The 13,480-nt window shown below is 41.1% G+C and overlaps 1 protein-coding gene across 1 annotated transcript in view; it reads left to right on the top strand.

Moving 5' to 3' along the window:
- hectd1 (HECT domain containing 1) overlaps window positions 1-13,480 on the top strand; it is a 72,926-nt gene that overhangs the window by 51,046 nt on the left and 8,400 nt on the right. Inside the window, 8 exon segments of the mRNA XM_047393193.1 lie at window positions 6,070-6,140; window positions 7,375-7,526; window positions 7,611-7,665; window positions 7,811-8,039; window positions 8,673-8,755; window positions 9,262-9,389; window positions 9,843-10,044; window positions 10,196-10,333. Of these exon segments, the coding sequence (XP_047249149.1) occupies window positions 6,070-6,140; window positions 7,375-7,526; window positions 7,611-7,665; window positions 7,811-8,039; window positions 8,673-8,755; window positions 9,262-9,389; window positions 9,843-10,044; window positions 10,196-10,333 (1,058 nt within the window).

Genomic DNA, 13,480 nt, shown 5'->3' with positions numbered 1-13,480 from the left:
GTGTTCCATCTTCCTCATACCCCATCGGAAACACCAAATGTGGTATGCATCATCATGGATCAATGCTGAACATGTTGGTGCAGTCAGTTGCTGACATTGCTTTAGCCTTGCCTGCTAACAACCAATTGAGTGGAGCTTTCATCGGGGAGGCCGTATTTCGGCCAAATTTTGAACGCTTCTCACTAGAGCAGAACTCTGCATGACCACAGATTGTATGAAAGGTTGCTCACAGTGCCGCCTAGTGGCAACATTCGGAATTGAGTGGCGGACTCGATGGGGCCGTGGAGGTGGTGATGCCAGGCTCCCGTGGTCGCTACACAGGCCAAGCGGCGCTGAGCTGCAAGGGCCGCCTAATGCTGCTTGCAGCCTTAATTTAATCTTTGTTTTTTTTTTATACATATATTAGAAACTAGGAAAAATTATTACTGTGAGCTTTTACATTTATTTACAGATAACAATACACACAGTGATAAACACTAACTAGTATTTAGAACAAAAAACTAGGTCCATATGAACTTTGTAGCAAATAATTGGACACATTGAATGCCTGTTAAATGTGTGGATGTGTTGCCTGCTTGGTTTTGAATTAATTTAATGAATATTGAAATCTCAATTGGCTGTATCCATTGCACTTAAAAACACAGTAAATAGTATTGAACATACTGTATCTCACAAAATCGACTACACCCCTCCCATTTTAAAAATATTTCATTTCATTGGACCACACTGAAGATATGACACTTTGATACAATGTAGTCGGTGTGCAGCTTCTACAAATGTGTAAAATTTGTCCCCTCAAATCAAGATGTGAAGGAATGAAAAATAAAGTGGGATGGAAAATCCCATGATTACTTAGGAGTGAATGTATCTAAAAACTCAGCAAAACTATACCAAAATAATTATGAATATGAGGAAAGACTTTGAAAGGTGGTCGACATATCCATTGGGATTAAGTGAGAGAATAAGTATTATAAAAATGAATATATTACCACGTTTGCTGTATTGATTTCTGCCTTTGCCGGTAAATGTTCCGCAAACCCAGTTCTGTATCAAAGAATGAATATTTAGCCCGGTGGAAATACATAGAACTTTCTGCACTTAAATTACCAATTTGGGGAGAAAGAGATCCCAATTAATATTAGAGACAATGTAGATCTTAATCCAATCATATTATTTACCCCAGAAAAATGGTACTGCTTAAATTGGGAAAAGAAATTGGAATACTAAAATGGATTGCTCATGATTACCGTATTTTCCGCACTATAAGGCGCACCGGATTATAAGGCGCACCTTCAATGAATGGCCTATTTTAGAACTTTTTTCATATATAGGGCGCACCGGATTATAAGGTGCATAGAATAGAAGCTACTGCAGTCAAATGTTTGACTGGGGTTGCGTTATGCATCCACTAGATGGAGCTGTGCTAAAGAGAATGTCAACAAAACAGTCAGATAAGTCAGTCAGTCAAACTTTATTAATACACTACAAACCAGCGTTCTGATAACTCCATTCACTCCCATGGTAAGGTCTCCTCTACATAGAATTCTATTGAATAGAGCCAACCGCACGTTAGGAATGCATGAATTGCATCTATGAAGTTGAAGTTGAAATCAAACGTTAGTTAAAACGTGAAAGGGAACTTTTCCCTGATTCAGTAAACACGTAAAAGGAACAGTTTGATGCACTAAATCAAACGTTAGTACATTCACAATATAGTAGCGTTAACTGTTGAATTCTCTCGCTGCTGCTCTATTCCCATGTTCGACTGTGTAGCTGACAGCCTTGAGTTTGAACTCAGCATCGTAAGCGTGTCTCTCGAAAGGTGCAATTTTGGGGTCGTTATACACACAAGTGGTGTTGGACTAGGAGTAAGCACAGTACAGGTGTTTACCGCTATTACTTCGGCGACACCCCTGACTACGGTAGCCGTAATGCTGCAAGCGGTGCGGCTTTGTCGTTTTACCAGTCGTACTGAAACATTTTGACAGAGCGCCGTGTACAACCAGTATGGATCAACCAATTAACCAATTGATCCATATATACGGCGCTCCGGATTACAAGGCGCACTGTCATTTTTTGAGAAAATTAATGGTTTTTAAGTGCGCCTTATAGTGTGGAAAATACGGTAATACATTTAAACCAGGACAATATGACTCTAAATTCAAACAGTGGATGGGAAAGGGTTTAACAGCCATGTGCAAAATTATAAAAAAAAGGTGAAATTAAAAGCTTTCAGGAATTTAAGGACACACATGATCTGAGACTTAAGATACCTTCAATTGCGAGACTATTATGAAAAGTGTATCAAGACAAGTGAAGACAAAATCCATCCAATAATAAAGACATTTATTTTGGCATACAGTAAATATACCGAAGGTTGTGGCAGTCTTGTATAACCAACTTATGGAACCAAAAGAAGAGTCAACTTTGTATGTAAGGGTGAAGTGGGAACCAGACCTGGGTGAAGAAATCCCAGAGGGGAAGTGCCATAATATGTGGGAAGCTCATCAAACTACAACACAGTCATAGAAATGGTGAGAATTTGGCTGGAAGAATCAAATCAGATATTTTATTACACCACAAATTAAAAGTAAACAAACAAAAACTCAACAGCCATGTTGGAGACTCTGTAAACATATGAATCCAGACCAAACACACTTTCTGGAGTTGTGAGAAAATACAACCATTTTGGGATACTAGTCATTCAGCTGTCTGTGAGATATTGATGTATCAGATACCTCGTTCTTGCCTTGTGTTATATCTGGTATTCCTTGCAGGAAAATGTGTAGGTAAAGAACCGAAATCTGCTTAAAATTCTCCTGCGAAGAAAGAACTGGCTTAAAACTGAGACACAAACATGCGGACTGTGTATCGTAGAAAATTTTCTAGCAATGGAAAGACTCACAAACTTAAAATGGAAGAGAAAAATTTGCAGACTGGGAAGACTGGGAAAATGGATATCATATAAAAAAATGTTTTGTTTATCCCACCCCCTCCTTTTTCCCCTTTCTCAATCCATATTCACTTATGTCAAATTCCAAACTGTAAAATGGTAAAGAAGGAGGTGTAGTAATGGGGGAAAGGGATGGGAAAAGGTGTTTATTTTGCCTGCCCTCCCTACTACAAAACAAAAACAATAGTTGATATGTGAAATGTGATGTTTTGCTTCTCACTCAAATTAAAAAATGTCCCCTCAAAATAACACACCTGTTAATGTCTAAACCTCTGGCAAATAAAGTGAGTACACCCCTTAGTGACAATGTCCGTTGACGTTTGGACAATGAGTCTTTTTTTCCTTCTAGAAACTTAAATTCTGCGTTGGAACCTCCTGACAAGTGGTCATAATGTTGTTGTGGGATTATTAAATGCTCTGTGCAAACAGTCCAGAAGCACCACACCCATCCTGATCCTAGTCACAGCTTCTATAATTATTTGCTATTTTAGAAGCTAAAATTATTTTTTTTCAATCAGCCATCTGTAATCCTTAAAACAAATTGATGAAGAAAAATCATGAACTAATTATGAAGCACATTAAACATATTTCCTGAAATTCATTCTCATTACAGTTAATATATTATTTGAAGCGACTGCCTGGACTGCAGTTATTAGCCATTTACAGGTCCTTCTCAAAATATTAGCATATTGTGATAAAGTTCATTATTTTCCATAATGTCATGATGAAAATTTAACTTTCATATATTTTAGATTCATTGCACACTAACTGAAATATTTCAGGTCTTTTATTGTCTTAATACGGATGATTTTGGCATACAGCTCATGAAAACCCAAAATTCCTATCTCACAAAATTAGCATATCATTAAAAGGGTCTCTAAACGAGCTATGAACCTAATCATCTGAATCAACGAGTGAACTCTAAACACCTGCAAAAGATTCCTGAGGCCTTTAAAACTCCCAGCCTGGTTCTTCACTCAAAATCCCAAATCATGCGTAAGACCGCCGACCTGACTGCTGTCCAGAAGGCCACTATTGACACCCTCAAGCAAGAGGGTAAGACACAGAAAGAAATTTCTGAACGAATAGGCTGTTCCCAGAGTGCTGTATCAAGGCACCTCAGTGGGAAGTCTGTGGGAAGGAAAAAGTGTGGCAGAAAACGCTGCACAACGAGAAGAGGTGACCGGACCCTGAGGAAGATTGTGGAGAAGGGCCGATTCCAGACCTTGGGGGACCTGCGGAAGCAGTGGACTGAGTCTGGAGTAGAAACATCCAGAGCCACCGTGCACAGGCGTGTGCAGGAAATGGGTTACAGGTGCCGCATTCCCCAGGTCAAGCCACTTTTGAACCAGAAACAGCGGCAGAAGCGCCTGACCTGGGATACAGAGAAGCAGCACTGGACTGTTGCTCAGTAGTCCAAAGTACTTTTTTTGGATGAAAGCAAATTCTGCATGTCATTTGAAAATCAAGGTGCCAGAGTCTGGAGGAAGACTGGGGAGAAGGAAATGCCAGAAGTCCAGTGTCAAGTACCGACAGTCAGTGATGGTCTGGGGTGCCGTGTCAGCTGCTGGTGTTGGTCCACTGTGTGTTATCAAGGGCAGGGTCAATGCAGCTAGCTATCAGGAGATTTTGGAGCACTTCATGCTTCCATCTGCTGAAAAGCTTTATGGAGATGAAGATTTCATTTTTCAGGACGACCTGGCACCTGCTCACAGTGCCAAAACCACTGGTAAATGGTTTACTGACCATGGTATCACTGTGCTCAATTGGCCTGCCAACTCTCCTGACCTGAACCCCATAGAGAATCTGTGGGATATTGTGAAGAGAACGTTGAGAGACTCAAGACCCAACACTCTGGATGAGCTAAAGGCCGCTATCGAAGCATCCTGGGCCTCCATAAGACCTCAGCAGTGCCACAGGCTGATTGCCTCCATGCCATGCCGCATTGAAGCAGTCATTTCTGCCAAAGGATTCCCGACCAAGTATTGAGTGCATAACTGTACATGATTATTTGAAGGTTGACGTTTTTTGTATTAAAAACACTTGTTTTATTGGTTGGATGAAATATGCTAATTTTGTGAGATAGGAATTTTGGGTTTTCATGAGCTGTATGCCAAAATCATCCGTATTAAGACAATAAAAGACCTGAAATATTTCAGTTAGTGTGCAATGAATCTAAAATATATGAATGTTAAATTTTCATCATTACATTATGGAAAATAATGAACTTTATCACAATATGCTAATATTTTGAGAAGGACCTGTATATCGTTCATGCACTGTTTCCATGAATATATTTGGTCTTTTTTTTTGTTGTTGTTCTGGTTTAGAAAGCATTAAGTTGTTCTGGTAAACTTGGTTGTTTCATCCTCAAAACAGTCGGTGGATCCAAGAAATTTTAATCAAAACTCAGTTGTTGGGGTGGGAATAATAAATGTTTTTGGTATTCCACCATTGAGACATTCTACTGTTGAGGGACTATATTTGTCATGAACCCAAAGCTTGCTCTGATCAGTGAAGTATTGATTGGAATCTTCATCAGCATTGTGGCATATTTTCCTGATATCATGCAGACCTACTGCTGACCATCAAGTTGCTCCATCTGAAAGTGTGCTTCTGAATGTCAGTTCAAACCACCAGGGGGACATTTCACTGCTTCGGTTCTCCTCTCCCTGCTGACTTTTCAAAGCTAGATTGCTCAGTCCATCTGGGCTCAGCCTTTAAAAGGTGTGGTAGTGCACATCAGTAGGGAGACATTACAGAATAAGAACTTACTTACAAAGTGGAGCATGCCAAAGTAATTACTGGTAATTTAAAGAAATGTTATGGTTTTTTTTATTACGTTTGTGATCATTTGGAGTCAAAATGGGAAGTGACAAATTTGATTCATTGCATAGTGGTAGTGTGGACATGTAATGGGCAAGAATTTATTCTTTTTAACCCTATATATCCTTGTAAAAATAAGTGTCTGTGTTTTATGCAATGACACAATGTAAAATTCTACCAAATAATTCACTGAAGTGCAAAGTGAGGAAGTAATATATAATTTCTCGTTTTAACTGTATTTAGTTTTTCATGGGTAGTTACTTAATAAAACTGATTCTGTTTTGATTCAGGAACACCTCGATCCGAGTCCCGGGAAGAAGTGGAGTGTGCACCTTCTCCTCACCTTGCACTGACACTTAAGGTAAGACTAAAAGAGACGCTCTGCTCTCCTAAGATCACTGACATTAGCTACATAAGGATTTATTTAATGTCCAGTGTTTCTGTTAACTTCCTTTAACCTTCCAGACATTGTAGATCCACCAATGTTCTGAACCAGTTCAGATGAAGAGCTAAGTGTCAACATGGTTACATTGTAGCCTGCTTGATATCACTTTACAGAAACACAGTGTACAACATTTAAACAAGGTCAGACTGACTGAATATTTCAGTTTTCAATAATGAAAACCCTTCTTACAGCAACCCTCTTGGTTGAACAGAAATATGTTCCACTTAATCTGACAGAAACTAAAACTTTCTGAAGAACACGGACATCCAGCTAATAGTGAATTAATTTAGCATTGACTGGAAATACAGCTATACCCAAGATAACCCGGGTGTTTTATCAATTTTATTGGTATAAAATATCATTTTAATATCAGCAATTATAATTACTTATATCACACAGAAGAGCATCAGATCAGGAGCACATGGTGAGAACATCAGTATTCAGGATTCTGAAGGAGGTTTGTCCTGTTAGATCTTCAGACATTTAGCTTAATACTCCTGACTGATGAAGGGAGTGTGAACACCATAATGAGATCTAAAGATCTGTCTGAGGCCTTCAGGAAGAAGATTGTAGCAGCTTCTGAGTCTGGAAATGGATTTAAGGAGGTTCTCTAAAGAATCTGAAAGCTGTTCCACTGTATGGGACAATGGTATTAAGAGGAGGACATTCAGAACAGCTGGTAACATGCTCAGCTCTGATGCAGGAGAGTCTGAAGTCAAGTCATGGGGATCAGATGGTGTCATTTAGTTTTTTGTAGAAACTAAAAGCTATAGCAAATGTGGACCCAGCAACCTGACAACAATCCAAACCATACCAGTAAACCCACCAAGGACTGGCTGAGAATTAAGAAATTGGAAGGTCTGGGTCTAGTCAAGCATGTTATTACTGAAAGTAAGAAGTGGGACAAATCTTTCTCAGACTTAGTTCAGAGATGGTAAATGGAGACAAGAAGTTTCTCGCTGAAGGTATTTCAGCTAAAGGATGTGACACTAGATATTAGGGGTCAGGTGTCCTAACTTAGTCCTCAGAAAATACAGTTTTGTGGCTTTGTTTTTGTATGCATGTTTTTTGTTCTTACGTGTGTGTGTGTGTGTGTGTGTGTGTGTGTGTGTGTGTGTGTGTGTGTGTGTGTGTGTGTGTGTCCGACCAGGTTCCTGGCTTGGGTACAACAAGAGAGGTTGAGCTTCCTCTCTCCAGTTACAAGTTGACCATTTTCTACTACGTTCAGCGGCTCCTGCAGCTCTCCTGCAACGGGTCTGTAAAGACAGATAAGCTCCGACGCATCTGGGAGCCCACATACACGTAAGAGAGAATACCACCAGAACCTGACTCCAGCTCACACTTCACAGATGTTCAAATTTTTATTGTGGCTGTTTTGCCCTTTAGGATAATGTACAGAGAGCTGAAAGACTCTGATAAAGAAAAGGACAGTGGGAAGATGGTAAGTCATACTCGTCATAGCCTCTACTTTACATTTTGGAAAGAATTGATATAATAAGTGAAACTACACCTTCAACTTAAAAGCTCTTGACTCTAAAAGAGCCAGGAGCAGCATGGTACTGACTTCTGACCAATTCTGTCTCCAGGAGTTCTTTGAACACAGCACAGGGGTTGGAGGACGCTCTGGTGGTCTGAGTCCAAGCTCACTGTATGTCAGTCAGAGCAATGAGATCCTGGGTTGGGTCAGAGAAGCAGCACAAGCTAAAGCTGGCTGCAGCCAGAACGCCTGTGGGATGGAGGACGTCCTGCAGCTGCTGCGCATCCTGTACATCATTGGAAGTGACTCGGTCTCTAATGCACGCACACTACAGGAGGGTACGACTCAACTGTGTTAGATTGTCAGTTGTAAAGAGATATCCATGTATGTCTTGCGCATATAAGAAGACATAATGTGTTTTAACCACCGTCGTCTTCTGCTCAGCAAAACTCCTGAAAACCTTCAGCTCTTAGAATATTTCTTAGTAGCATGGCTAGCTCCATAAAACCATTCACTACCGCTGTAAACTGTTAAACTTTACAATCTGGAGTCTTGGAACATCAAGATTATAAAGTTGCTTACAGTTGGGTAGGGATTAGAGTCTGGAATGAGGATGATTTGAAAGAAGACCAGAGACAGTAGGGTTATTTAAATGTTATTGGGCCTTTTTCCCACAAATATTCCTAGTAAGTAAGAACTAAATGCAGAACAAGTGTTTTAAAATGGGTTGGTACTGAAACAACAATGTAAATCCATACATTGAGAAATAGGATTCATTTCATTTCTTTTCAAAATGTCAGTGATGTGATAGTTGACCACACTCCAGTCAGGTTGTTATTGTTTGATGCAGTTCACATCATTAAAAGGTAAACCTTGGAGGTTTTAAATAAATACAACAAAAACCAAGAAAGGATTTCTGTAAAGGAATATTTCTGCATTTTCCTGATTTTTCTTTTTAACGGTATGTGCAGATGTTGAGGAGCTGCAGTTCAACGCATCAGCAGAGGAGTTTACCAGCAAAAAGATCACCACCAAGATCCTACAGCAGATTGAGGTCAGTTCTGGGTTTGGTCTAGTTAGTTATTGTGATTTTTGAACATTTAGTGAAGTTTGAGAGATAACTGGAAATATAAATGTTTGTTCAGAAATTCATTACACCTTATTCTTTGTCTCTCTTCCTATTTGTGTGAAGTTCTATCGATGTGTTGTTAACCGTTAACATATCTGTCATTACACCCACGGTCCCCACGGTGCTCATATTAGGCATCACTAGTTCAGGAACTACATTATTATTTTTATTTTAGATTTTATAGATTGTTTTTTTTTCCCTATTTGTCTGTTTGGCTCTTTACCAATTTAATCAGTAATGATGAGTTGAGTTCAGATGTCTTGGACTTTTGTTTAGTTGGCAGCAGATTTGTGTGTTTTTATAATAAAGTTGGTGATAAAGTGTATGAAAACGTGAAATGTTTATCTGGTATAATTAATACAAAGCAAAATACCAAGCTAAGCTAACTGTTGATGATGTTAAAGATGCTGTTTTGTGATTGAACTTTTCAGGAACCTCTGGCTGTTGCCAGCGGAGCGCTGCCTGACTGGTGTGAGCAGCTCACTTCCAAATGTCCTTTCCTTATCCCCTTTGAGACCAGACAGCTGTACTTCACCTGCACTGCTTTTGGAGCCTCGCGGTGAGTCTGAAGCTTTACAATAACTACTAAAAGATCTACCAGTATTAGGGTAGGTGTGATGAGATTGCTGCCTAAGCATGAGTCCGGTAAGACCAGACCTGCCTCACATTCTCCCAGAACCACTTGTCTTGGATTTAGTGGCTTTTTTGCTGTAACATAACACCTTTCCACCATAGCTCTGTGCTTTCTCAAAACACATGATGAGATCTCACAGTCTGCCTCAGTAATAGGGAGCATGCTGTGCTCTTAATTCATCTCAGGAAACATCATGAAGACCCTGCCAAGATCTCCACTTTTTAGGAGGTTTTAATACTTATTTTTTGTTGTTTGTTTTTTTTACGTTGTGTCCAGATCTTCATCCAGTCTGAGTGGAGTCTTACTTTGAGCTGCTATTCTTCGTTCTGATTTTTGTCATTGACTGTGCCTTGACCTCTGACCTTTGTCCATCCACAGGGCTATTGTCTGGCTCCAAAATCGACGGGAGGCAACCATGGAGCGTTCACGGCCATCCACCACGGTACGGAGGGACGACCCTGGCGAATTCAGGGTGGGCCGGCTTAAACACGAGCGGATCAAAGTCCCCCGAGGAGACTCTATGATGGAATGGGCGGAGTCAGTCATGCAGATCCACGCAGACAGGAAGTCCGTGCTAGAGGTGGGAGATTAACTAAAAACAGTTCCAACACATGATGGGAGTTCCCAGTCCCATCTTTTGGCATACATTTGTTCTGCAGCTATTTGTATGGGAGCCGGTGTATTCTGTATACCTAGAAGCTAAACTCTGCATGCGTGTGTGTTGTGTTCAGGTGGAGTTTCAGGGTGAAGAGGGAACAGGTCTTGGTCCCACACTGGAGTTTTATGCTCTGGTGGCAGCAGAGTTTCAGAGAACATCTCTGGGCATCTGGCTGTGTGATGACGACTTTCCCGATGATGAGTCCCGACAGGTCAGACTCACAAAACACTCCGGATCAGGTCATAGAACCGCTGTTGTCCTAGAAACCCGTGTGAAAAATGAACACGAAAAGGTTAAGATGCGTCCATCATTATTCCATGCCATGAAAAAATGTAATGTGGTAATAACGTAATATTGTTCATATGTTTAGTTTAACAATAAGTGGCAAGTCACGGGTGCTGGTGGCTCAGTTGGTGGAGCACCATGTGTAGAGGCGGTTGTCCTGGGTTTGATTCCCGGTCTCAGGCCATTTGCTGCGTCTCTCTACCATCTTGCCTGGCTGATTACTGTGCTATGAAGGACACTAGTGCAAAAAATAAATAAATAATATAGAAAAAACTGGCAGTTGTTTTAATCAATTAAAACAGGACGCTTAAATAAACTTTCATTTGTTGCACATGTCTTGTCTGAGGGGACAGATTTCCACCGTGTCTGCACCCAGTGTTACATGTAGTGGTTCAGGAAGATAATTCATCAACACCTAAGACAGAAGATTTGGAATTTGATCTCTGGTGAGAGCTGATTTCTAAACGCAAGAAAATTGCTTTAACCATTTTCCAGGTCTGGAACATTATGGAAAAAGTAAATTTAATCTAAAAGATGTTTGATTGTCCAGGATCTTTTTCTTCATTTTGTAAAGTAAAATGTAATAAATTCAGTACTTTTTATTTGCAGTTATATTTAAAATGCTTTGATTTGCTACTTCAGGATTTGAACATTTTACCCATCAGTATTTTGGTGTTATAAAAAATAAAAAAGGGTAATTTCACAGCTGTGGACTTCAGACAACTTCAAATTCAGGTGGACCTGGACCTCTGTCACTAAAACTGGGTATGATAGAAATGCCAACCAACTCAAGGTTAAATGTATTTATACAGTGGGGCCAAAAAGTATTTAGTCAGCCACTGATTGTCCAACTCCTCCTACTTAGAAAGATGAGAGGTCTGAAATCTTCATCATATGTTCACTTCAACTATGAGGCACCAGGAAATCACATTGTAGGATTGTTAAAGAATTTATTTGTAAATTATGGTGGAAAACGTATTAGGTGACCCACAAACAAGCAAGATGTCTGGCCCTCACACACCTGTAACTTCTTCTTTAAGAAGCTCTTCTGTCCTCCACTTGTTACCTGTACTGATGGGACCTGTTTGAACCCTCTACCTGTATTGATGGGACCTGTTTGAACTCATTACCTGTATTGATGGGACCTGTTTGAACCTGTTACCTGTATTGATGGGACCTGTTTGAACTCGTTACCTGTATTGATGGGACCTGTTTGAACTCGTTACCTGTACTGATGGGACCTGTTTGAACCCGCTACCTGTATTGATGGGACCTGTTTGAACCCGCTACCTGTATTGATGGGACCTGTTTGAACCCACCTGTACTGATGGGACCTGTTTGAACCCGCTACCTGTATTGATGGCACCTGTTTGAACTCGTTACCTGTATTGATGGGACCTGTTTGAACCCGTTACCTGTATTGATGGGACCTGTTTGAACTCGTTACCTGTACTGATGGGACCTGTTTGAACCCGTTACCTGTATTGATGGGACCTGTTTGAACTCGTTACCTGTACTGATGGGACCTGTTTGAACCCGTTACCTGTATTAATGGGACCTGTTTGAACTCGTTACCTGTATTGATGGGACCTGTTTGAACTCTTTACCTGTATTAATGGGACCTGTTTGAACCCGTTACCTGTATTAATGGGACCTGTTTGAACTCGTTACCTGTACTGATGGGACCTGTTTGAACCGGTTACCTGTATTGATGGGACCTGTTTGAACCCGTTACCTGTATTAATGGGACCTGTTTGAACTCGTTACCTGTATTGATGGGACCTGTTTGAACCCGTTACCTGTATTAATGGGACCTGTTTGAACTCGTTACCTGTATTGATGGGACCTGTTTGAACCCGTTACCTGTATTGATGGGACCTGTTTGAACCCGCTACCTGTATTGATGGGACCTGTTTGAACTTGTTACCTGTATTGATGGGACCTGTTTGAACTCGTTACCTATTGATGGGACCTGTTTGAACTCGTTACCTGTATTGATGGGACCTGTTTGAACTCGTTACCTGTATTGATGGGACCTGTTTGAACTTGTTACCTGTATAAAAGACACCTGTCCACAGCCTCAAACCGTCAGACTCCAAACTCAACCATGGCCAAGACCAAAGAGCTGTTGAAGGACAGGAGGAAAATTGTAGACCTGCACCAAGCTGGGAAGAGTGAATCTATAACAGCCAAGCAGGTTGGTGTGAATAAATCAACTGTGGGAACAATGGTAAGAAAATGGAGGACATATAAGACCAACGACAATCTCCCTCGATCTGGAGGCCCACGGAAGATCTCATCCTGTGGGGTCAAAATGATCATGAGGACGGTGAGCGAAATCCCAGAACTACACGGAAGGACCTGATGAATGACCTGCAGAGAGCTGGGACCAAAGTAACCAAGGCTACTATCAGTAACACACTACGCCGAGAGAGACTCAAATCCTGCAGGGCCAGGCATGTCCCCCTGCTTAGGCCAATACATGTCCAGGTCCGTCTGAAGTTTGCCATAGGGCATATGGATGATCCAGAAGAGGATCGGGAGAATATCATGTGGTCAGATGAAGCCAAAATAGAACTTTTTGGCACAAACTCAACTTGTCGTTTTTGGAGGAAGAAGAATGCTGAGTTGCATCCCAAGAACTCCGTACTTACTGTGAAGCACGGGGGTGGAAGCCTCATGCTTTGTGGCTGTTTTTCTGCAAAGGGGACAGGAGGACAGGGCGAATGAACGGGGCCATGTATCGTGGGCTTTTAAGCCAAAACCTCCTTCCATCAGTGAGAGCATTGAAGATGGAATGTGGCTGGGTCTTCAGCATGACAATGATCCCAGACACACCGCTCAGGCAACGGAGGAGTGGCTCCATAAAAAGCATTTCAGGGTCCTGGGAAGGCCTAGCCAGTCAGCAGACCTCAACCACATAGAAAATATGTGGAGGGAGTTGAATGTCTGTGTTGCCTAGCGACAGCCCCAAAACATCACTGCTCTAGAGGAGATCTGCATGGAGGAATGGGCCAAAATAGCAGCAGTGTGTGCAAACCTGGTGAAGACACAGGAAACGATTGACGTCTGT

This window comes from Girardinichthys multiradiatus, chromosome 19 (assembly GCF_021462225.1).
Source record: "Girardinichthys multiradiatus isolate DD_20200921_A chromosome 19, DD_fGirMul_XY1, whole genome shotgun sequence".
Lineage (NCBI taxonomy): Eukaryota > Metazoa > Chordata > Actinopteri > Cyprinodontiformes > Goodeidae > Girardinichthys > Girardinichthys multiradiatus.
The sequence above is the reverse complement of the archived record's forward strand: the minus strand, read 5'-3'. Positions and strand labels throughout refer to the sequence as shown.